The sequence below is a fragment of the Doryrhamphus excisus genome, linkage group LG9 (genome assembly GCF_037039965.1).
Source record: "Doryrhamphus excisus strain RoL-2023G ecotype Guam linkage group LG9, RoL_Dexc_Guam_v1.1, whole genome shotgun sequence".
Lineage (NCBI taxonomy): Eukaryota > Metazoa > Chordata > Actinopteri > Syngnathiformes > Syngnathidae > Doryrhamphus > Doryrhamphus excisus.
The window spans coordinates 4,475,798-4,500,166 of NC_136365.1; the positions used below are offsets into that span (position 1 = coordinate 4,475,798).

General features: G+C 40.7%; 1 protein-coding gene across 16 annotated transcripts in view; it reads right to left on the reverse strand.

Moving 5' to 3' along the window:
• rbm47 (RNA binding motif protein 47) overlaps positions 1 to 24,369 on the reverse strand; it is a 41,501-nt gene that overhangs the window by 7,347 nt on the left and 9,785 nt on the right. The window contains exons 1-6 of one of the 16 annotated variants that reach the window (XM_078793233.1): positions 11,679 to 12,127; positions 4,384 to 4,438; positions 3,448 to 4,297; positions 3,035 to 3,362; positions 2,771 to 2,794; positions 2,221 to 2,430 (exon numbers count right to left, since the gene is read on the reverse strand). In XM_078793233.1, coding sequence (XP_078649359.1) covers positions 2,221 to 2,430; positions 2,771 to 2,794; positions 3,035 to 3,362; positions 3,448 to 4,266 — 1,381 coding nt within the window. In that variant the 5' untranslated portion in view covers positions 4,267 to 4,297; positions 4,384 to 4,438; positions 11,679 to 12,127. Of the gene's footprint in view, positions 1 to 2,220; positions 2,431 to 2,770; positions 2,795 to 3,034; positions 3,363 to 3,447; positions 4,298 to 4,383; positions 4,439 to 4,843; positions 5,188 to 6,720; positions 6,956 to 11,678; positions 12,128 to 24,017; positions 24,349 to 24,369 lie in introns of those variants that run through there. The other 15 variants (XM_058046299.2, XM_058046309.2, XM_078793232.1 and 12 more) reach the window with 15 other exon arrangements.

Below are 24,369 nucleotides of genomic sequence, written 5' to 3' on the forward strand. Positions count from 1 at the left end.
GGCGACTGTTGGAGGAAATGCGGTACATGTAAGACATACCCCAATGTTTTATAATATAGATTTGATTGTATTTAGTTGGAAAAAAGGACAACATGGACATAAAGTACATGTAATAAAACTAGTAGACTGGTGTAGAATGGGAATATCAATGACAAATTAATATGCCAGGCCTGCACGGTGGACGAGTGGTTAGGAAACTGGAGTTCAATTCCACCCTCGGCTATCTCTGTGTGGAGTTTGCATGTTCTCCCCGTGCATGCGTGGGTTTTCTCCGGGTACTCCGGTTTCCTCCCACATTCCAAAAACATGCTAGGTTAATTGGTGACTCCAAATTGTCCATAGGTATGAATGTGAGTGTGAATGGTTGTTTGTCTATATGTGCCCTGTGATTGGCTGGCGACCAGTCCAGGGTGGGATAGGGATAGGCTCCAGCACCCCCGCGACCCTCGTGATGGTAAGTGGTAGAAAATGAATGAATGAATGAATGAATGGATAATAATAGGGGCCATTTAAGAAATGATGTCCAAAACATTGGGATCAAACCTGCATAACCTAACCAATTATGATCGGTGTTGTTTTGTCAACAGCGACAAAATTAGTTGACAGATCTTTTTTTTCATGATGAAAACGAGACAATGATGAGCTAAACATGGCTCATGGGTGACTTTTCGTTGATAAGACTGGATAAAAAATATTAGTGGGTGATCTTTCAGATGTTATGCTGATATTTCTGCCTATTGTGTGTCTAATCTTTAAGTCAAAAGCTAAAACATGGCAAATAATCCAAGCTTAGCAAGATGCTGGTGGCCGGTGACGTGGGCAACTTTTAGTGGGGAACACATAGAATATACTTTAAATATAAGCCATCCAATAGAAAACCTTGAATGCATTGTACATTGACAAATGGCGGTCAGTGTGTGGCTGAAAAGTCTGAAGGTGTTAACATATCATATAAATACAATGTTTGTTGGCTCGAATGCGGCTTATTTATTAAAAATAAGCATGACTGTACGTATTATTCATCAAAGAGGACGACAATTTTTTTTGACAATTATGATGCGTGTCTTTCAAATCCCCGATACTAGTGACGGCAATTGCGATGACTTAACTATGACACGCATTATATGATACTGGGTGGTTGTACAAAGTAAATATTTAATCATATTTAATGATTGTAACAAGCGAAGACATGAGAGACCACTGGTAGGTATCAACTTATTATTGTTCCTGAGTTGCAAACTGTGTAGTTGTTTTGATGAATAGTTGAAATGGGAAATTAAACTCGAGAAAATCTACTGGAATTGCATTGATAAAGCATCCTCTGAGATCTTCTCGACCTTTTTTAAGTTCAGGCTGGTGAAAACAGTTGATAACCAGTTGAGAAGAGATAAAGGGATAGTTCCATCCCGATGTACGTCCACCGACATTAATGCACCCTGCCCGGCCACGGCAGGTGCCTTCTGCTTCTGCACACTCTGGTTCTCCGCTCACGATTGCCATAGGTGCCGTAGGAAACCAGTGCGTCCATCTTGCAAAAAAGCTATTTCCCCTCATCCAATTTCCAATACTAAGACATAAATTACTTTTATATTTTATTAAAACTGAACGGACTGAAACTAGACTAAAACTATCATATACAGAAATTACTAAAATAGGACTAAAACAAGTCTTTTTTTTGTTTAAAAGACTGAAACTAAAACTAAAATGGCTGCCACAAACAACACTGGCTATGCTAAGAATGCTAATCTCTTTGATGCTGTTAACAGTAAACAGTCACGTCTCTCCCGGTTTTGCAATTCAAATGAAAACTAAACCCAGGTCTAACTCCTGGTTATGGCATCCATAATCGTATCGGGTTGTAAGCCTGAACATGAAATGTTGACATGCAAAAACGAAGACAGGTTAATCATAAATAGTAGTTACTGTCTGGTCATGCTAGAAAGGATGGATTCTTGGACGTGTTTTTCGCGTGTCCATTCAGTAACAACTATTAGATTAAGACAAAAGGTGATTCAAACCCCACAGACAGGCGAAATGAAAGCGACTGTTCTCACAGAAACACATGAAACGACCAAATATAATGAAGCCTCATGAATTGATTGATATATTTTGGTCTTTTCTGTGAGAGGAGTGCAGGAAGAGATGGACGTAAAAAAAAGTTTTTTAGTAAAGGCTTTTGAGATGGGTGAGGGTAGGGATGGCTACGTCTATCTCACTGACTTGTGCCTGCTTTGATGGCAACTGGGTTGACGGAGGCAGCCAGCTCCAGACTGGGCATCAGTTCATAAGGCTTTTCGGGCTGCTTGGTCTTACCCTCGTGGTAGCGGCTGTAGATGCCACGACCGGCAGAGTAACCCCCCAGGTACGACCCCCGGGGACCAGGGGTGCGGTTACCTGTGGTGGCGCGACCACGCCCTCGCACAGTACCTGCTTAAATACAACGGGTAATAGGATTACAGGAGGGTAATGCGTTGCGACGTTGTATTGACATTTCTATGGCGATAGTAATGTTAATGTTTGGTTTCATTTTGAACATGCATACAAGGTTACATTAGTGTACATCACATGTTTACGGTGATGCAAAAGGGCCATTTTGTGGATTCCTAAATTCTATTTAGGGCTCTGATAGTGTGTATATTCCATCCTTTTTACGGTGAGGTGACAGCGTAGCAGGAAAGGGATGGTGTTAGAAAACGTATAGTTTGTCATATAGCAAGAAGGCTCATTTTTCATTAAAAGAATGAGTAGGAATGAGGATGTGAGCGATTACCATTGTTCTGTATCATTGACGAGCCTTTGGAGAGAAAACCAAAACACAATGATTGTCGATTTTCCTGCTTCCACCATATTCAATCAATCATCAAAGTTAATGGGATTAGCATTTACGAGGTCATCACCCTGTCACCTTTATCTAGATTGAGATAAATTTTCCTTTAAATGTTGTCACAGTTCATTGTCATCATTGTGATTGTTTTTTTTTTTATCAGTGCAAATCCCGCCTTTCTAACCCTGTGATAAAAGGAAGAGGTCTAACCTTTCACGAAGTAGTCCCTGTTGGGTCCAATGAGGGTGTTGTAGGGATAGCCGTAGTAGGCCAACGTGTAAGGGTCACACTGGTAGATGTAACTCTGCTGTGTGGCTTCTGGAGCAGCCGAAGCGCCCTTTGAGGCCTTCTGGCGAGAGTACTGCTCTTTGTCGACCGGTTTGGCGAGCGTGACCTCAATGCAGGAACCCTCCACTTCTGTTCCGTTGAGTTGGTCCATGGCTAGGACGGCATCGTCCCGGAAGGTGAAGTGAACAAAAGCGTAGTCACGGATTTTCTTCACTCGTTCTACGCAACCTGGGTTCCACTGGCTAAACACCTAGTTGACAAGAGACATGCGGGCGTTGTTATCCACAAACATTTTTCGATGTTATGTCATTATTCTTAGTAACAAGTAACCCAACCTGTTTGATCGTTTCCTCACTGGTTTCCATCATAAGATTTCTGACATAAAGGATCTTCACTGTCTCCATAACATCTTCATCCACATCAATTTCTGGCTCCGCCCAGTCCACTGCAATCTGATGGCCCCATAGCTGAATGCGCCCGGGCATCAGTTTCCTACGCGCCATGGCGGCAGCACGGTGCGACTCATACTCTACAAAGGCAAAGCCACGGTTCTTCATCTTGTCGGCGGCGCTGGCATAAACAATAACATCTAGCACGCCTTCCGTCACCTTGGACACCTCCTCTAGGATCTCCTCACGCTTTTTAGTCTTGGGGATACCGCCAATGAAAAGACGGCAGTTGTCCACAGAGGAGCAGACGCCCAGGAGCCGTCCGGGCCGTATTTCGTAGTTGTTGAGCTCTCGCACGGCCCGTTTGGCCTCATGTTTCTCAGTATACATCACAAACGCGTAGCCTCGGTTCTTCCCGTCAAAGTCCATCATGAGGCGCATCTCGTAGATGCGTCCCACAGACTCGAAGACCGGGACAAGCTCATTCTCATAAACATCTCTTGGGATCTTGCCCACAAAAATCTCACACCCTCTCTGTGGAGATGCGCCGTTCCAACCTGGTGGCGGTCCGTATTTACGTTGGCCGTTTTCTTGGACCATACTGTAACCGGTGCGCTCCATCAGGGCCACTAGTGCCGCCTCGTTGGGGGTCCCTGCAACACCCTCAGGAATGGGGATCGGTGCAAGAAGAGAGGGTTTGGAGGCTTTGGAGGGGGCGGTATTGTTGCTCATGGCTGAAGAGGAAGCAGGGTCTTCGGCTGTCATTCTGACAAAACCATCCAATCAGATCTGTGGCCTAAAAAAACACAAAATTGTTTTATTATTGTCATATACAGAAGAGGCTCTATATGACTATGATCCATAAATCCTCATGCTGCCTACCGCTATCAGGAGCTTTTACAGTCCTGTTTTGTCCCTCCAAACCGACCTTTCACTCCTATCAAAGAGATTGGGAGAGTCATAAACCCTTACAACTTTTTAGTTCAAAGATCAATTTGGTCACGTGTTCATAGCCCTTTGAAGCTATCCAGCATTCACTGGTTGGGAGTACTTCCTGCTTCCCAGCATGCTTTGCTGGATTGATATATCTTTAATATTTGTTATGGAAGTTGTCATTTCATGTTGTTGCTCTTGATGACCAACTTATCTCTTATCTTTGTCCATGGTTTGTATCCAAACTCATTGCAAATTCTGTTCTAATTTTTACCCAAATAAAGAGTAAAGTCCTTTTAAGCAGAAGAATCCATAATAGATGGAGTCTTGGCTCAGTGAAGCGAACAGAGGCTGTTGTTCATACACCTGCTCAGTATGAGTACACAAATGTGTGTGTGTGTATATTTACCTTAATAAGGCCATTCCGCCATAAAAAGAACAAGGAACAATCAGCCTCCCCCTAAGCGTAAACCTCTTATTTCTCAAAAACACTGGCGGCTTTCAGAAAACTCCACAGTGCTAAATCCATAATCACACAACCAATCATCTCTTGACTCTTTGTATGTCATTTAAGATTGTTTTGGGACCTTTGATGGCAAAAGTGACGCAGGCAACGGAGGTACAACTCCACAAAGCAGGCAACCATGGTAACGCTTTCTTTCATTTGACCTGACCCAATAGACCATAATACCTACCAACACAACACACACAAACACCTGTTCACTAGTTATCGCACCCTGGCTATGAATTACCAGCAAACTATGTTGGAAATGATGCAAATATTAAAAGTAATAACAGAGAAATACAAGGGGTACAGGGCAGAAATTAAAGAACTACTGGTTTATAATAAATGTGGCATCAAAACAGGCATTTATAATTTCTGTTAGTTGTCTAATTTTGCCAATTCTGTCTAGGTTTATGTTGGAAATGATGCAAATATCAAAAGTAATAACAGACAAATACAAGCGGTAGAGGGCAGAAATTAAAGAACTACTGGTTTATGATAAATTGGGCATCAAAACAGGCATTTATAATTTCTGATAGGAACAAATGTGTCTATAATTTTGCCAATTCTGTCTAAGTTTATGTTGAAAATGATGCAAATATCAAAAGTAATAACAGAGAAATACAAGGGGTAGGGGGCAGAAATTAAAGAACTACTGGTTTATGATAAATGTTGCATCAAAACAGGCATTTATAATTTCTGATAGGAACAAATTTGTCTGTAATTTTGCCAATTCTGTCTAAGTTAAGAAACATAAATAACAATTTAATGCGCAAATGGGCTGAAATTGACATCAGATTGTCTACACAACAGACACAAAGTATTCAAGACTGTTTCCACAGTTCAACCAATGTGTTTGCGGTATATTGTTACGCTGTATGGTTAAGAGCGTCAAATCACTATCAGCACAAACACCCGAATATAAATGTAACTAGAATAAACAGCAGGAAACAAAAAAGGAATAACCACCTCTCAGAGGGTGTCGACCTTTGACATATAGGTCTAATTCAATCATGACTGTGTGTGTGAGCAACGGGCAGATGATTAACCAACTGACACAATTTGTAGCTGTTGCTTTGAAACAAGTGCAAAGAATTCAAACGGCAGAGCGAGCACACACACACACACACACACACACACACACCAGTAGTTTCTCCTAACTCGACTAAAACCTTGAAGAAGACAAGACAAATGGCCATTTAAATGGCTCAAGGAAAGCGCTCACCTGGTTAAAGGTTATAAATGAAGCAAACTGGTTAATTTTGCCTGGTTAAAGAGTCACAGCTCAGTTTATAATACACCTGATTTCCTGTGTATTAACCAACGTGTTATAGGGGACTTGATTGTTTTATAAGCAGACACAAGGCTTTTACAAGTCAACTCGAGCCATAAACATGAATGACACTCTACACAAGGGTTGACAGTGATAGCAAGATAGATAATTGATCAGTATGATTATGATAGCCGAGCACAAAACTGCCTTAAACATGGTACAAATCATGTCAAGTTTGTATGCATACAGTTAAAAAAAAAAGGCATAATTTTTTCCAGAGTATTACAGTAACCCCCACTAAGCCGCCATGTGTATGCACAAACACGTGTAAGGGAAGAGGTGACTCATTCTTACAACGGTATCATCACTAAAAGGTTCACAAACACAACATTTAACCAATGCTATAAAAAATTCTCTTCCTGGGTCAAGTAAATGAAAACTTAAGCAAGCGTGAAGGATGGATGGATGGATGGAAAGAGGAAGGAAGGAAGGAAGGAAGGATAGCTACCAATGTTGCTCGAGAACTGGTCCACCTCCATGAGAGACAGGTACAGCGGGGCACTGAGCAAACACAGGTCGTCCACTCCAAAGCACGAGAGCCGATGAAGGTGGAGCTTCAACAGGTACAAGTGTGGATGTGAGAAGGGGGGAGAGAGGGGAGGTGGCTGATGGGAAATGTAGTTCAAACTAAAAGGAAACTGATTTCTGTCCTGTCTGCACAAGATGTCAACGTCTTCGGGCATGCATGTTTTTTTTTTCTTCTCCATTTTCCCCCGGCTTAACTTAAGCAAACACCGCACACCTTCCTGGGCAGCTAAGAGAGCAGATATGAGAGCGGGGGGGGGGGACACATGAGAGGACTTGCTCTTGTAGTTTCTGTCTAAAAACCGTGCAGGAAAAAGAGGGAGTGAAGGACAAAGAGCAAGATGGGGTGAAATCAAGAGTGAGATTAAAGTCACAGTGTGTGGTCAAAAGTGTTGCTGTTGAAACTGGCTCCACTCCTTAACGACCGTGAAAACAACCGATAAGGAAGTCTAAACAGCATCAAGACCAAAGAGGAAAAGATGGGATTCTTTTCATTGCCTTAAGTTATGAACAACACTACCAGTGTTTTTTTTTATCTGTGGAAAAGGGGGTCAATGGACGTCATAAATGAACTGAGACATTAGTTAAAGCCACTGAGAAGCCAGACATGCATGAAGTGTTCTGGGGGGGTCAGGGGGGGTGGTAGAATAAGCAGAACCATCAATGTTTAACTGGTTAAACCCTTTGGAAAAAAAACATTTACCACACGAAGACCCAAAGACAGCTGGGATAGGCTCCAGCATATTCGCGACCCTAGTGGGGATAAGCGGAAGAAGATGGATAGAAGATGGATGGATGGGTGAATTCATTTTACAAATAAACAGCAAGCATCAGTCTTTTGTTGCTATTCATTTTGACTTAGAATAAGTTTAAAAATATAAAAGTTAATATTGCATTTGCTATTTTAAAGACTGTTTTTATTAGAATAAGCTTAAATATATTAAAAGTTAATATTGCATCTGCTATTTTCATGTTTTTGTAATAGATTTTTTTAATGAATGCTGTACAAACATACAGTGAAATACAAATTTCAGATAAATTTTTGGCTATATTAAAGAGTAGAACAGGTTGAGCTAAGTTGTCACTGTATTACTTGGTTCCCTATGGAGGCCAGGGACACAAAAACAGACAAATGCACACACACACACACACACACACACACACACACACACACACACACACACACACACACACACACACACACACACACACACACACACACACACACACACACACACACACACACACACACATGCTCAAGAATCTGCCCAACAGACAAAAAAGCAGGAATAAAGTCAGCAATAAAAGACTGCTGGTAATCAGTATCTTGGCTTGTGAGCCAATGTGGTTCTGCAAGTCATCCATAAAAGTAAATAAGTAGCGTGTCACAAGTGAAGAGGTCGTGCAGAGCGACATGACCTGTAGGAGTGCAGTGTTTAGGCTCACTCTGGACTTTCCAGGAAGCACTTCCTCCCGGTCATGTGCAGACACTGACAAACAGCTTTAACACATAACCAAAAAAGATAACTTCCTGTTTTGATTTTCCAACAGCTGACAAACCCAATCTTCTTGAGAACAGAGAGCATGGATTTATTAGTGAGATGTGATAAGGCACAAGGAGAGATATTTAGTGTCTCTTTCTCCTAATCTAAATCAGCAAGTGAAACAGTGAAGTTGAAGGGGAAGTGAGAACTGTGGCTGACCCACTCAGAACACAAGATGTCCGCACACAGCAGTGGTTTGAACTATCACGCTGTTGTCTACATGGACCAAACTGGAGGTTCACTGCTTCTTTATAAAATTGAGAAAAAACCAACTTTTTCCATTATGCATTGTGCCTGAGCAACACATTATTTGGGGCACTGCAATGACGTCAGCCTCCCTCTAGGTTCTGGGCTCTTCTAGCTTGCTGTGGTGGATACAGACAGTATTGTAACGCCATGCACCCTTTTTCTATGACGCTTGTCCTCTAATGAAATGCTTTCCTCAGGCGCTATGTATTATGGAAAAATATGACTGTCATATGTCATATGACTGGCTTTTGACCAACATTGCATTTGCTTGCTGGAGAAATAAGTGATTTGGGATTTTACAAATTTGCCCTATACAGTACTGTGTACTGTTGTGGGGTCTTTTATGACCTCTGGATGAGTCGCCGCTGTATTTTTCGGCTCATTTTGGTTGGCTAGCCACTCCTGGGAAGGTTCACCAGGAGTTAAATATGTTAAATAAATGTATCTATAATAATATAATTTTTGCGCAAAATTATAAATTTTAGATATTTTGTGTCCATCAAAATCATACATTATTATTACATTATGGTGTCTTCCATTCATGTAACAGTCACCATTATTCCTCCAGCTCACTCAAATTCAAAAAGTAACAGCGTGAGCAGAACTGCAACGATGCATGACGATAAGGAGCAGAGTACCAGGTGGAGAAGAACTCAAAGACAAATGACCAGAGCAATGAGAGGGTCTAAATGTTCCCTCTCGTGGCGATCTCTTGAGCACCCATCGAGTTAGAAAGCCCTTCAAATTGAAACTGGCCTGAAGAATGTCATGTTCGATGGTGTGTGTCTGTGTGTGTTTGACCGGGGCATGCTTCACCACGGAGGTATGATTACGGTTCATTTACCTTAAGAGACCCCAGTACCTTCATATTAGTGTACTCAAAGTACTGCAGTAGAACTTCAAAATGATCCATCTTGTGTTTCATTCAAACATCGGGCAAGAGGCGGGGTACACCCTGGACTGGTCGCCAGCCAATCACAGGGCACATATAGACAAACAACCATTCACACTCATATTCATACCTATGGACAATTTGGAGTCACCAATTAACCTAGCATGTTTTTGGAATGTGGGAGGAAACCGGAGTACCCGGAGAAAACCCACGCATGCACGGGGAGAACATGCAAACTCCACACAGAGATGCCCGCGGGTGGAATTGAACCCTGGTCTCCTAGCTGTGAGGTCTGCGCGCTAACCACTCAACCGCCGTGCCACCAAGACACATAAATAACACGTAAATAACAGTACCGCAATGTTGTGTAATTGTCAATAAAAAAATATAAACACAGCAGCACAGGCAATACAGTAAGGGTGCATGTTTTGCTACGTTTTTACTCTTTGGAATTGAACAGTGGTCTCCTAGCTGTGACCGCCGTGCAGCCGTATTTTTCAACAATTTAAATATATTGTCCCACAATAATGTATTGCCAAAATAGTTTAAAAGGTTAAAATTGCTTTTAGTAAACCCTGCCATGGAACACGTAGTATGTAGCTATAATGCTAATGAGCTGTGTTTCTCCTTGTGTCAAACACCATTTTGTCACGATTGGGCTTCACCTCCTCGTGACAGTTTTTAGTCTTAGTTTTTTTCTCTTTTCCTCTTTTTTGTGCCTTAGTTCCTGGTTTATGCTCTTATTTTGGTACCCACTTCCGGTCTTGCCTTGTTTCCGTTTGCCTAGCTTTTGTATCTTCCACACCTTCTTCTAATTTTCATCCAGTCTATTTCCTCTTAGTTTGCTGCATAGCATCCTCATTAAATACGTTTTTACTTGCATTTGGGTCTTCATCTCTGCATCCTGGGTTCACTACACTACACAACCATGCCAAAATGTGACATTTGTCTTTTTGCATATCTACTGTAATGTCCAATATATAATGTAAAATGTAACATTAAAGAGTGACAGGTAGATAGCTACTTGATCTATAGTGTCGCATTTTAACAGCAATATCAAGAGCTTAGCCTATTCACTGATGAAAAAACTAAATGATAAATGTCCCGTTCCTGTGGCTGTAGCTGACTTAGTAAGTAGAGCTCCTGGTTTTATTTTAAGATGCGTAGCAAAGCCACCTTTTACAACACCATCCTCCATGAAGTGGTGTGCGTATACATAAAGCGAGTTCATGTAGCGAGTGACAGGTCAGGGGGTATCATTTCTTTTCTGATGCCATGAAAACACTAACTTCAAAAGCGACCGTCAATATGCACTTCAGACGCATATTGTTAGAACATTTTTAAAAAGTCACGTTTGCATAAAAAAGGCGCATTTAAATGCTTACTTAGAGAGGTCACAATCATCCTCCTACAAACACAAAACATAAGGAGCTTTGGCTTCTTGGCCCCAAACACATTCCTCAGTCTAATCAGCTTGGCTGTACAAGGCTAGGACACAAACTTCTCAGACAAATATGACAGCTGATGGCGACAACGTCACACGCAGTGATGAAGAAACATTGATTTTTAACATGAAATTCCTCAATATTTGTGTCCACCAAAGTTACTCCTCCACCTTGGGAGTTCAAACATTGGCCCACCCGTTCAACAAACATGTAAAATGCCAACCGTAGCGAAACAAATGGATTCTACTCAACACAATGTGTTTCTTTTTTTAACTGACAGTAACAAAAGTGTGTTTTTCTGGCATGTTTGGCCTTGAATTAAATCTGAAACACATAAGTTTCCCCCCGCCCCCGTGGTACACACACACACACACACACATGTACACAACAAACAGCTCACATTAGAGGGGTAAAAGTCCACACATTTTATGATGAAGATCCCGGAAACCTATGGGTCATTGCCTTTTTTTTTTTTTTTCAACCCCCACCTTAAACACACATACATAGACTTACAATACAATCTCATGCCACTCTTCTGGTTCCACTGGTTTCCATAAAGGACCTCCAGTCAAAACTGTTTTAAGGGTCCCTACTGCATGTGATGATTAACAATCCAAATACAAAATGCAATATATAATCAACAACAAAAACACAAAATGATCCATGAATGTTCTCAATGTCAGTAGTCATTTGTCACTCATTGTGATCCCAGACAATAATCTAAAGAAAAACAACTTAGGGGTGAAAGTACCTGTGGGCCACACCGAGAGGGCACAGACGTCAAAAGAGGTGGAGAAGATGCAAAGTTCTTGATAGATTGGTCGATAGATGCAGCCTGCCTACTTGCCCCGCTTGTGGCACAGTCTGAGGAGGTGAGTAAAGGTGGTTTTGTGTTTACTCATTCTCAATGGGTCTAAATGGAGAGGTGGGGCCACTCAGTGCAGGTAAAACCCCCACCCCACCCCACCCCGCCTCCCTACACATACACAAATCAGCACCACTGTGTTTTTTTAACCTCTCTCTCAGATGATAAGCAACAAGACAGAAGAAAGGGTGAGGTATAAAAGGACTCATGATGATGATGACAAGAAGCAATCAGGGTAAAGCTTGTCACAGTGGGTGTGTAATGTGTTTGCTCACATTCATGTGCTTTTGTAAACATGTGTAAAATGTTATTTCAATTTAAAACTTCATCAAAACATCCTATATGCATACGGAAATATACAAACACTGTAATATGCACACCACACCTCTAACTAGCAATGTTGCTTTGTAAAAAAAACAGGCACCGTGTGGACTTTGTGAGTGAGAGAGCGCTAATAAACAAAACTTGCTAATAAAGTTGATAATTTTCTGGACAATCTCGCAGACTTTATACAGTAGCACACCATCAAATGTCTGATTTGTACTTAAACTGTAAAATCCCGGTACTGAAGGCGGTTGGGTAGCATCTGTGTCGCTATAGTAATTGTTAACACTTCTTGCGGGGGTGCTGGAGCCTATCCCAGCTGTCTTCGGGCGAGAGGCACCCAGGTACAGGTACACCCTGGACTGTTGGCCAGCCAATCACAGCCAATCACATATAGACAAACAACCATTCACACTCACACAATTTGGAGTCGCCAATTAACCTAGCATGTTTTTGGAATGTGGGAGGAAACCGGAGTACCCGGAGAAACACCACGCACGCACGGGGAGAACATGCAAACTCCACACAGAGATGGCCGAGGGTGGGATTGAACCCTGCGCGCTAACCACTCGACCGCCATGCCGCCAAGACACGTAAATAACAGTACCGCAATGTTGTGTAATTGTCAATAAAACTATAAACACAGCAGCACAGTCAATACAGTAAGGGTGTATGTTTTGCTACGGTTTCACCCTTTGGTGTGCAGTGGCTCATGAATACAAGAGTTAAGGCTACACTATGCTACAGTGTCATGTGACCCGTTTTGGCCACACTGGCTCCAAATCCCCTGGCAGAACTTAATGCGCACCTCCAAAAAAATCTAACTTTGCCTCAACAGCAACGCGGGACCACCGTACTGTGAATTTTTTTTGTTTGTTTTTTTATTATACAGTAATAGCCTTTCCTGTTTTTCCATTCTGTTGAAGCACCATTTCTGAATCCTCCAAAATAAAACGATAAGCTAAGTAGCTGGTGAATGACAGTTAGGATAGTTTTGGCCGAGAACTGCAAGTCACACACTCAACCCCAACCGTAGAGCCAACAGTACAACAGGATCAAGACACTATCAGAAGAGCCGGTGTAGTAACAACATGAAGCCTTTAGCTCTTTTGCTTACACAGTGAATAGTCAACTAATTAAAACTTGGGACACTAAACCCAATTTTAGAAAATCAAATAACAATTCAAAACAAAATGCATTTAAATTAGCAAATGTAAAACAAGCAGTTGTGTTATGAAAAATTGCAAATAACAGACTAACAGTACGCGTATCATTCTTCTCCCACTATAACTCACTGAAAAAACAGGTTTGTTTACACTTACCCAGCGAGAATAGAATACTTTCACGTGTAGACTTAACCACCAAAGTCTCCCCTTTCATCCAGGTGGACCTTGTAGATGCTCAGAAAAATGATATGTATTTTTCAAACAAAATAGTCCACTTTTAAGTGGATATCACAAGCATGTTATCCTCGATGTGTTCTATGTGCTGCTTGAGCAGCAGTGACGTACTGTACATGCTATGCTATGATAAATGTCATATTAGTGTACAAAACATTGGGGCGGAGAGTTTACAATTACACGTTGATCTTGCTTTATTTCAAATCCATTGATGGTGTATAGGACATCCTGAAAAATCATTTTAGCTAAAATAATTATTGCAAGTACAGTAATCCATCATTTATTGATTAATTGGTTAAAGGGCCGACTGTAATAAAGTAGGATTCCTTTTTAAATGTAACATTTTCATTGTTAGAGCATATTTTATGATGTTTTCGTGACTTTTTAAATTCTTTGATGGTGTATAGGACATCCTGAAAAATCATTTTAGCTAAAATAATTATTGCAAGTACAATAATCTATAATTTATTGATGAATTGGTTAAAGGGCCGACCGTAATAAAGTAGGATTCCTTTTTAAATGTAATATTTTCATTGTTAGAGCATATTTTATGATGTTTTCGTGACTTTTTAAATTCTATCTGAGCGATATAAAGTTTTTTTTAGGTTTTTACTCAGTAACCTGTAGTTGCTAGCTTATTAATCAATGGATTTTACTAGATTGACAAAGTTTTTATATGTCAAGTTCAACTTGAATGTCTGTGCAGCAGCAGGCTTGTCCTTAAATCCAGCATGTTTAATATGTGTCTCATTCACTGACCACAATGATTACTCATTTTGGGTATTCACTTTATAAGCTCTAACCTGTCTTTCTTGTTACTTATAACATGACTTTTGCCACACTCATAGTCACAAAGAAAAAACAGACTAAAGGAATTGTTAAAAGACATACCAGGAATGTGTGGAAGTGTAAACGATCACCTTAAACCATTCTTAAAGTGCACAGGCTTCATGCTGTTATCACATGGGGCTTCAATTACCATTGTACAAGTGACACATTAACCAATGGCTCTGTTAATGAAGAAAAGGCAATCACTGATTCTCCACTGCTTTTTGGTAGAGAGAGACACACACACACACACACACACAGATAGACAGTACAAAGTTTGCAGACGGACAAATCTGTCGTCAACAAGGTGCAATCAGTGAACGAAGGCCAAGCAAGCACAGCCATAAAGATGGCCATAGAGGTGGAGGAGATGCAAACACACGTCCCATCAACATGAGCTCATGTGTACGGACTCATACAAGGTATCAAAGGCGTTGACAACCAGAGTTATTTTTAGAATGACGTGACAATAGGCAGTTTTTTTGTTGTTGTTTTTCACATATTCAAAAAGGAGCAGCACCAGCAAGGAGAAGAACAAGTGGAGAGTAGAAGACTATAGTGAAGCAATCATTTACTTTAATTAAATTCTATAGTGGTGAAATTTGTACACATCAAAGGCTAAACTTTGTTAAAATATTATGTAGCAGCCGTTTATGCTGCTTTTGGGTTTAGATCACCTGCTATGTTTTGGGGTAATAGTGGAGTGCTATAAGTAGTTGGCCACTGGTGGCAGTATGAGGGTGTTGCGTACATAGGTGCTGAAGTGAGTGCATTGAATTAGGTTGACGGGAGGTCACAGTTTTTACCACTCACACGCACACTCATGCACACTACTGCACCACTTTCACACCCACCTTTTATTCAACCTACTATAAAATTTGCCACATTGGATATTTAATTTTTTTTTCATTCGCAAATAGTAAACAATATTAATTCAAACCTGATTGCATTATTGGAATGTGTTATTATCTGGTTTCCTTGTACCCAGAAGTGACGAGAACGAGATGCGACTGTCGCTACATATTACTTAAAGCATACATATTACGTACATATTACCGCAACAGACCTTGTCTGTGCAGCTGAACACTCTGCCTTTTTTTCTGCCTTTGCCAACTAGAGATAACAGTCTGAATACCTGACAGAAAATGACATTAAATCAAGGCTGTACACATACATTTTTCACTAAGAGCACAGGTGCCCCTAAATGAAAATAATAATAAAAAATAAAATAGGAGTGATGTGAAATTTCTTTAAAAACAACAAAAAAAATGCAATTTCCATAAAAAATGCAGTCCACAATCGCCCCGCGGGCCTCACTTTCATGGATGACTCCGTAATGACTTCGTAATTTACATATTTCACAGCAATACGGTGATAACAAATGAGTGTGTCCATGATGTTTTTGTAGCACTATCAGCGACTGGCTGCAGGCTTCCACAGCGGTGCACAAACAGCAGGCTTGGGGATGTGCGCTCCAGCCACAAACCTCTCATGACTGCTTGTTAATGAGTAAATGAATGAAGAAAAATACTTTTTACTCATTTATACTCAATACTAATTTTTTTTATGCGTGTCGTGCAGGAATTCAGAGCAGAGTTAAAAGATGCATAAGAGAAAAAAAAATATTTACTGCAACGCTCCAGTGTCCATCTGATAACATAGCTCGTTAGCAAGTGCAGGATTGAAAAATGTACTCGCACGAGTGCCGCCTTTTAATTATTTCTAGGCTCATATGTGGTGAAATACTCACACTGTACAGCCCTGTTAAATTACATTTTTTTACAGGCTGTGTTGTTAAAATATTTCAGTTTAATGGTTGCTTGCAATAAATTTCTTTTCACTTTCTTTTTTTTGCATTTTAAAAGTCTACTTAAAAATCTCCTTAAGATCCAATAATGCAAAATGTAGATATGTAGATAATGTAATATGCAAAATAGTCAAAATGCATAGAAAAATATTTTTTGGTATTGTTAGGTTAGGGATTGTTTGGTATTCATGCGGACATGTCCTAACTCAAAAACAAAAAAGTACAGTATGTCAAAGTAAAAGCCTGATTACTGCACAGTGAAATAGAGAACAAAAATGCTGCTCATGCAAAAAAACCCTTGGGCAGCAAAACAACACTTCCCAAAAGAGAAATGTGTGTTCCGTTGTAACACTTCCTCATAGAAAGGTTTCACCTCACATCCTGAAAAAGCCAATCACAGAGCCCCACTTATCATTCGCAAAGAGGACTCAGCACAATCACGGCACCTTTCTGCCCTCGCCAAAAGATCTAACATTCTTTCCTCCATCCTGATGAAAGTCAAATCACCTTTTGCCCAGAATCTGGTCAGCTGACACTGCAGTCATGTGGCTTGTCACTACCCAATAACAGAACAGGCACAATCATTGCCAAGGTCAAGGACAAGGAAGGATGAGAGAAAAAAAAAAAACAAGTTGAGCAAGCTAAATGACTCAGACAAAGCATGAAATAGCATACATACATATGACATTGAGCAGTAACCGCTGAAGCATCAACATAAGGACAGTCACTAAAGCGTCACGTGAACTTCTAAGATGGCCGTTATACAACAGGCTTTTTACGAACATAAATGTGAACTTGCAGCGTCATTGTTTGCACAACATACTTGAGGATGTTGTGCAACATGGAGACAACCTTTGAAGTGTGCAGTCTTTCTCCGCATTTTCCGACGTTCTTGCACACATGATTATTGATTTTAACTGATGTTTCAATCACACAAATGCAATTATGTCATTCTGTAGTATGTATTAGGTAGCGTAGTAGTCCTCACACGGGTCAATGATTGGCTGCAACATAGAGTGTCACAGTTATATAAAAAAAAAAAGACTTTAGGGCCTAACGACAAAACATGTGAGCTTCCCTTTTTACAGTTGAATCATGTGAAGCTTTGTCTGCCTGAAATGTACATCAACTATTAATTACAATTTGGGGATTTTGCATGCTTTGAATGGGAAAAAGGTAGTGCCATCTGGTGGACATCCACTAATTTGCAACTACAAATATAAGGCCAGTATGGTAATTAAAATTTAAATCTTGACTTAAAATATATATTCAGTCATTTTCAATGGGACAAATGTCACTTTTTTGTGATTTTAATTTAATCCCAGGGCTGCACGGCGGAAGAGTAGTTAGAGCGCAGGCCTCACAGCTAGGAGACCCGAGTTCAATTCCACTTTCGGCCATCTCTGTGTGGAATTTGCACGTTCTCCCCGTGCATGTGTGGGTTTTCTCCAGGGACTCCGGTTTCCACACATTCCAAAAACATGTTAGATTAATTGGCAACTCCAAATTGTCCATAGGTATGAATGCGAGTGTGAATGGTTGTTTGTCTATATCTGCCCTGTGATTGGCTGGCCACCAGTCCAGGGTGTACCCCGCCTCTCGCCCGAAGACAGCTGGGATAGGCTCCAGCACCCCCGTGAGTCTTGTGAGGAAAAGCGGTAGAAAATGAATGAATGGGGCGGCACGGTGGGTGAGTGGTTAGAGCGCAGGTCTCACAGCTAGGAGACCCGAGTTCAATTCCACTCTCGGCCATTTCTGTGTGGAATTTGCACGTTCTCCCTGTGCATGGGTGGGTTTTCTCCGGGGACTCCGGTTTCCTCCCACATTCCAAAAACATGCTAGGTTAATTGGTGACTCCAAATTGTCCATAGGTATGAATGTGAGTGTGAATGGTTGTTTGTCTATATGTGCCCTGTGATTGGCTGGCGACCAGTCCAGGGTTTACCCCGCCTCTTGCCCGAAGACAGCTGTGATAGGCTCCAGCACCCCCGCGAGTCTTGTGAGGATAAGCGGTAGAAAATGAATGAATGAATTTAACCAATATTTGAAACCAAAACTGAAAGGATCTTTTATGGGTTGCACCTAAAATCTCTTATGTTTTATTTGAGAGAATAATTGTTCTGTTCTCTCTCTCACACACACACACACACACACACGCACACACACTGACAAGGTGAGAAGAATGAATGAAAGCCGTTGGGATTGCAGAGACCAACTCTCGCTAACACCCTCTAAGTACAGATTCCTAAACACACAATAGCTAAGCTGCTGAGCGGTGTCACGAAATAGGGATTTCATGACAAGTAGGCAAAAGAGTGGCAAGCGTTACACCTGTTCTTCATCTCACATGAAGGTTGGACTGAAACCATTCAATTTAAAAGAAAAGAGTAGATTGCAGCAATGGTGTGCAGTCATGCCAAAACACTATCAGAAGTACTGACCTACATTTTCAATTTAAATTATATTACTTTCATTAAATTGTATTTTGTATTTGTACTTCTTTTAGTCCATGTATGTATATGTTCAAATTTTTTTTTTTGGTCCAATCAGATTTCAGCTTCCATGTCTTACAACATAAATCTGCCCAGGGCCTTCAGAATCAAAAGTGCTGGCCCATTTCACTTTTACAACACTATTTGCAAAGAAGCTGCTTTGATGAAGCTCTGGCAGGGCTGTATCTGTGACATATTTCCTTTCAGGTAGCACGTAGCTTGGGTCTAAATGAGGAAGCAGTCAGCAGAAGTGTCTGAGGAAGTCCAGTGGTTCTCAACTGGTTTGGCTGCGGGACACACCATCACCCCTTAATGGCAATCTTTTAGTTCATATTTAAAAGGGACTGCTTGCAACAGAGCTGCACGGCGGGCGAGTGGTTAGCATGCAGGCCACACAGCTAGGAGACCGGACTCCACTCTCGGCCATCTCTGTGTGGAGTTTGCATGTTCTCCCTGTGCATGGGTGGGTTTTTCTCTGGGGACTCCGGTTTCCTCCCACATTCCAAAAACATGCTAGGTTAATTGGCTACTCCAAATTGTCCATAGGTATGAATGTGAGTGTGAATGGTTGTTTGTTTATATGTGCCCAGTGATTGGCTGGTGACCAGTCCAGGGTGTACCCCGCCTCTCGCCCGGAGATAGGGATAGATATACTCATAAAATGTCATCAAGGTTGACATGTCTTTCATAGGTCACAGTGGTTTGTATGCATACATGAAATAAATATTACCGGTTCTTAAAAGTATTTCAAATCAAAGGGAGCATGACAGAAAATAAATAATTGAGAAGCACCGTGCTGGGCTATTTGCTGAAGAAAAACAAATGCTCAAACTTGAACAGGCGTCATTAGTCAAAAGTCTGTGACTGACTGCTGACAGATAGGATAGTTAATTGAGCTTCAGGCTTTATTGCTTCTTTTTCTATTGCTGTTATACCATCATTAAAATGTAATTTTAGGAGAGCTTTTAGAGTCCACTGAGGGCTGTAAGATGAAAAATCAAAGCATCAAAGAATATTTAAATTTAAAAAGCAACCCGTGTAAATATGCTAAGATGTCATACTATGTATATGTTTAAATGGAAAACAGCCTGCATATCAGCATTGTTTTATAGTTAACAAAGAGTATAATTATCAGTTGTATTACTCTTAATATTTCAGCTTTCACTGTTCTATTTTTACATTTCTGGTTAAATTGTATTTTTAGAATATTGTGGGCTGCAAATGTCCCCCCCCGGCCACACTTTAGAAACCCCTAATCTATTCCTTTCAAAGACCAAACTGAGCTGTTGAACAAGACAATCAAGTCTACATGACTGCTTCCAGCTTTAACTTTGCGTCACAGAGCACACCTCTGTTACCTAGCAACCTAAATGACCGTGGATAACAATCGTGAACCGTAACATAACTGAGCTATTCAAGACTATGCTGTAACCTAATACAGAAATATTGTCTCGGGAGTCATCCATACACAAAAAAACCATCACAATGCATCACGGAGATCATGATAGTTTGGCTCGGAAAGGATTTAAATGAATGTACTAAATGCCGCAATCAATGTTTGTTATTCACCAGGCTTATGGATGTACATTTGCGTCACACTATAAGTCTTTTTAATTAGGTTAGTCTAAGCTAAAGTGTTAAGGTCACATAGACAGTTATATCATAAGATGCAGCATGCGGTAGCTATACAATCACACACAAAGACACATTCCCACACCTGCTATTCATACAACTACCCCATTGTGTGTTGCAATAGGTATGCGGCAAAGAGAACGGTCAATTGAGTGCACCATCCATGTGTGTGTGTGTGTGTGTGTGTGTGTGCATGAGAAAGCAAGCTAATATGTCTTCTCTTCATCTAAAAAAAAACAGCCCCTACACCATCAAAAGGAAGCAAGAGGAGAAGGAGGAGGAAGAAACATGCAGTGAAATGAAGCATGATAACAGAGTTAAGAGTTTGGAAGGGCGGGGGTGACCAGGAGGGTTCAGCTGTGTCACCACACAGGGGGGTGGCCTGGGTTACATGGGGGTCAAAGGTGAGACGATGCAAGGCAGAGGGAACGTGGGGAGAGGGACTGTTGTTGCAGTCTTCACAATGGGTGGATGCCACCTGTTTACACACTCTACAAACTGCAGAGTTTGTGCAATAACCCAGATTTTTCTACAAAATCATACAATCAGTGAAGCATGCATACAATGTTCAGAAAGTGACTGAATAAATTAAATTTTGTGCTTCAATAACTTTGCAGCTTTCTTTTTCATTTGTGTGATCCCAACAAAAATACCTTGTTTTTCATTTCATTTCATTTTCTACTGCTTTTCCTCATGAGGGTCGCGGGGGGTGCTGGAGCCTATCCCAGCTGTCTTCGGGCAAGAGGCGGGGTACACCCTGGACTGGTCGCCAGCCAATCACAGGGCACATATAGACAAACAACCATTCACACTCACATTCATACCTATGGACAATTTGGAGTCGCCAATTAACCTAGCATGTTTTTGCACGGGGAGAACATGCAAACTCCACACAGAGATGCCCGAGGGTGGAATTGAACCCTGGTCTCCTAGCTGTGAGGTCTTTATTTGACAGGAGGCAATCATGACCTCTGAAAAAACCCACAACAAGCTTGAGAACCCACTCGGAATTGCAGAGGTTGTTACTCAATGTAACAGTCTGACTCACGGTGTCATCTTACAAACACTAAATTCACACACAGCACCTTAACACTTAAAGGTATAAAATACAATAAATAAATATACAAACATGCAGCAATACAAGTTTGAAACTCTATTAAACTATTTCTTGGGGTTTCCCAATCTTGTTTGAGCAAAGCATTTCATCAGAGGACGTGCAGCATAGAAAATGGATAAGTGGCACTGCAATGTTGCCGATGTCCATCAGAGGGAGTCAGAGGAGCCCGGAGCCCAAAGGGAGACAGATGTCATTGCAGTGCCTCAATTAATCAGTTCCTCAGATGTAATCCATTATGGGAAAATATTAAGAGCTGTTTTTTTTTTCAATTGAAACTCATATTGGCACATGTTTACACTTTGAGTATTAAGTTGCTGTGTGATGAGTTTATTGTTTTTTGTAAGATGACACAGTGAGTCAGACTGTTACACATACTGTAATGACGTCCTGCGATGTCCAGTGGGTTGACAAGCTTGTTGTGAGTGAAATGATAGCTTGTGATTGTCTGCTTCCAAAGCAAGAGCTACTGTTTCCTCACTGACCTGCAAGCGGTATTTAACCAATTAGTCGTACTTCTTAAGTAAAGGAGATGTCACATGATTAGAATTTAGCCATAAATTAGCTGCACCGATGTATAAGCCCCAGGGTTCAAAGATTAAGAAAAAAGTAGAGGCTTAAACAGCGGAATTTATGGTTGTATAAAAATATCTAGTTAGTCCAAAATAAGTATTTTTGACCTTAATTTTTTATCAGTTTTTGGCATTGTTGTCTCACTTTTTGTCCTAATGACAGAAATAAAGGCGGAAATATAGCCCTTTGCATGGTCGTCTTAGTTGTGATGTTTATGGATTATAAGTCGCATTGCGTTGCCTTTACAATTAATAAAGGTTTAAGAATAACAACAGTTTGACCCTGGAACAAAATAATTCAATCCGTATTATTTTCTAGAGGCTTGTCTACAGGCTATGTCTTATAGCCTCAATGATCTGGTGTCCAGTGACTGGGATGTTAGAGGACCTCCAGAGGCAGGCAGAGGGGTTGGCGATAGAGGGAAAGAATGCCGCCATTGTGCTTTTCAGGTATGTGTGTGTGTGTGTGTGTGTGTGTGTTTGTCACAAACAGAGAGAGCGGAGCAGAGGTGAGATGAGATCTTCTTACAGCGATTTCATACACAAGAACACAATAGTACCAACAGGTTCCTTCCTCGCAGCCACACTTTACTGTGCGACTTCTTCTACACTCTTGGCTGGATTAGGCTTATAGCATTGGAACACACACACACACACACACACACACACATGCACCAGACTTAGCTCCCATCATGAACATGAGACGGTCATGTGACAGTCATGTGACAGCTATGCAGTTTCCCAACACTTATGTGTTTGAATGATCAAGAGTCTTAAGAATATTGTATACATGTAACGCTTTTCACATTTCTTTTAAAATGAACCACTCTTTTTTTCTCCTGAAATTTGGCAATTGCTGATACTACGCTTGTAAAAAAAAAAAAAGTCTAGATATGAATTCCTGTCTTGAATGACCATGTCCCTTTTGCAGTGGAGTAACAGGATCCAGTTACAAAAAGGGGGTAAAAATATGCACCTCACCTGCTTACCTTTTTTAAAAAATGACTAATACATTACCTCCTGCCATTCAAGGAGTGCAAATGTAAGCACGTTTATTTTCTGTTTTATCTGTCAAACTGTCTTCAGGTCTGACCAGTACTTCAACACGGCCGACACACCTCTCACACATGCACACCTTGAACTTGTGGAACTATTTACAGTATTCACAAGGAAGCTGGCCATCTTTTGGGATGGAGGATGCATACAGACACGCAAAGAGGAGTGTAATCCACTTCTTCTTTGTATTCTTTTGTTTGTCAAGAACCAGAAATTCACAATGAGTATTTAGCGTAGCAACAGTTGAAACGACAATTGTGTTGGCTTACAACTTGTGCTTGGCTGATAGATTTAGGAAAGATATGCATTCTTGTGCTTTTAGCCGCTTAGTTGGCCCAGTAAAAGACATAATAGAGATATCAGTATTTCTGCATTGGTGCACTTGATGCACAACTTTTCTTCCGTTTGTGTAAATATCATCTGTATACAGTATATACAGTACAGTTAAGCCCACAAAGATGCATACACAGGCCAAATGTTGAGTTAAAGTGCATTTCCATTAGGTGAATGGTAGATCTTTAGCTGGAAATGACACAAGAAAAGACTGAAAAAAGTTGTGTTAGAACTATGTGTTAACAATTTGCATCATTATGATAATTTTTTTTTACATTTTGACAAAAATTATTATTATTTTTTAATGTTTTACATTAGGGTTGCCCAAAGTTGAGCAACAAATCACACAAATATGAAATACTTTAACACAAAGCTGAGCTGTAGGCTGATTTTATATACTAAACTGCTAGAATATGTTGATGGAAACTGGATTGATTTTAGAATCACAAATGTCAAAACTAAAAAAAGCAATGGAAAAAGTCTGGAAACTCCTGCGCTACAATAAGCAAGTGGTGGCGCAAATGAACAATAAAAATTTGGAATATTATTGGTTCAACAAATGTATCAAAATTTGTCCAGAATATAAATCATTTTGATGTATGTGTACTAAAAAGTACTAGAAATGTCAAAATCTTTAAGTTGCAGAAAGTAAATGTCATTTTGTTACCTTGTACAGCCAATGTTCCTCTGAACCGCAGAAATATACAAAGCATGCAAGCATTGCGTTCACATACACTACATATGACCCAATCTGGTTTGTACATCAACACACAACACACTCAAGGCTAACCTGGCGCCTTGCTTAACCAGTTTTGGAAAAACATATCATCAAGATGACTAGACAAGACCACAATAAATCTCACACACACACACACACACACACGTCTGCACAAATAAACACAGTCCATAACCTTGTAGTCAAGGTTAGAGTAGTCATCTGGGTCAGTGTGATCATTGGACCAGCTGAAGAAAACCTCTCCCCACTGTGTTTGTACCCAGGTGACAAAACAGACCCGTCA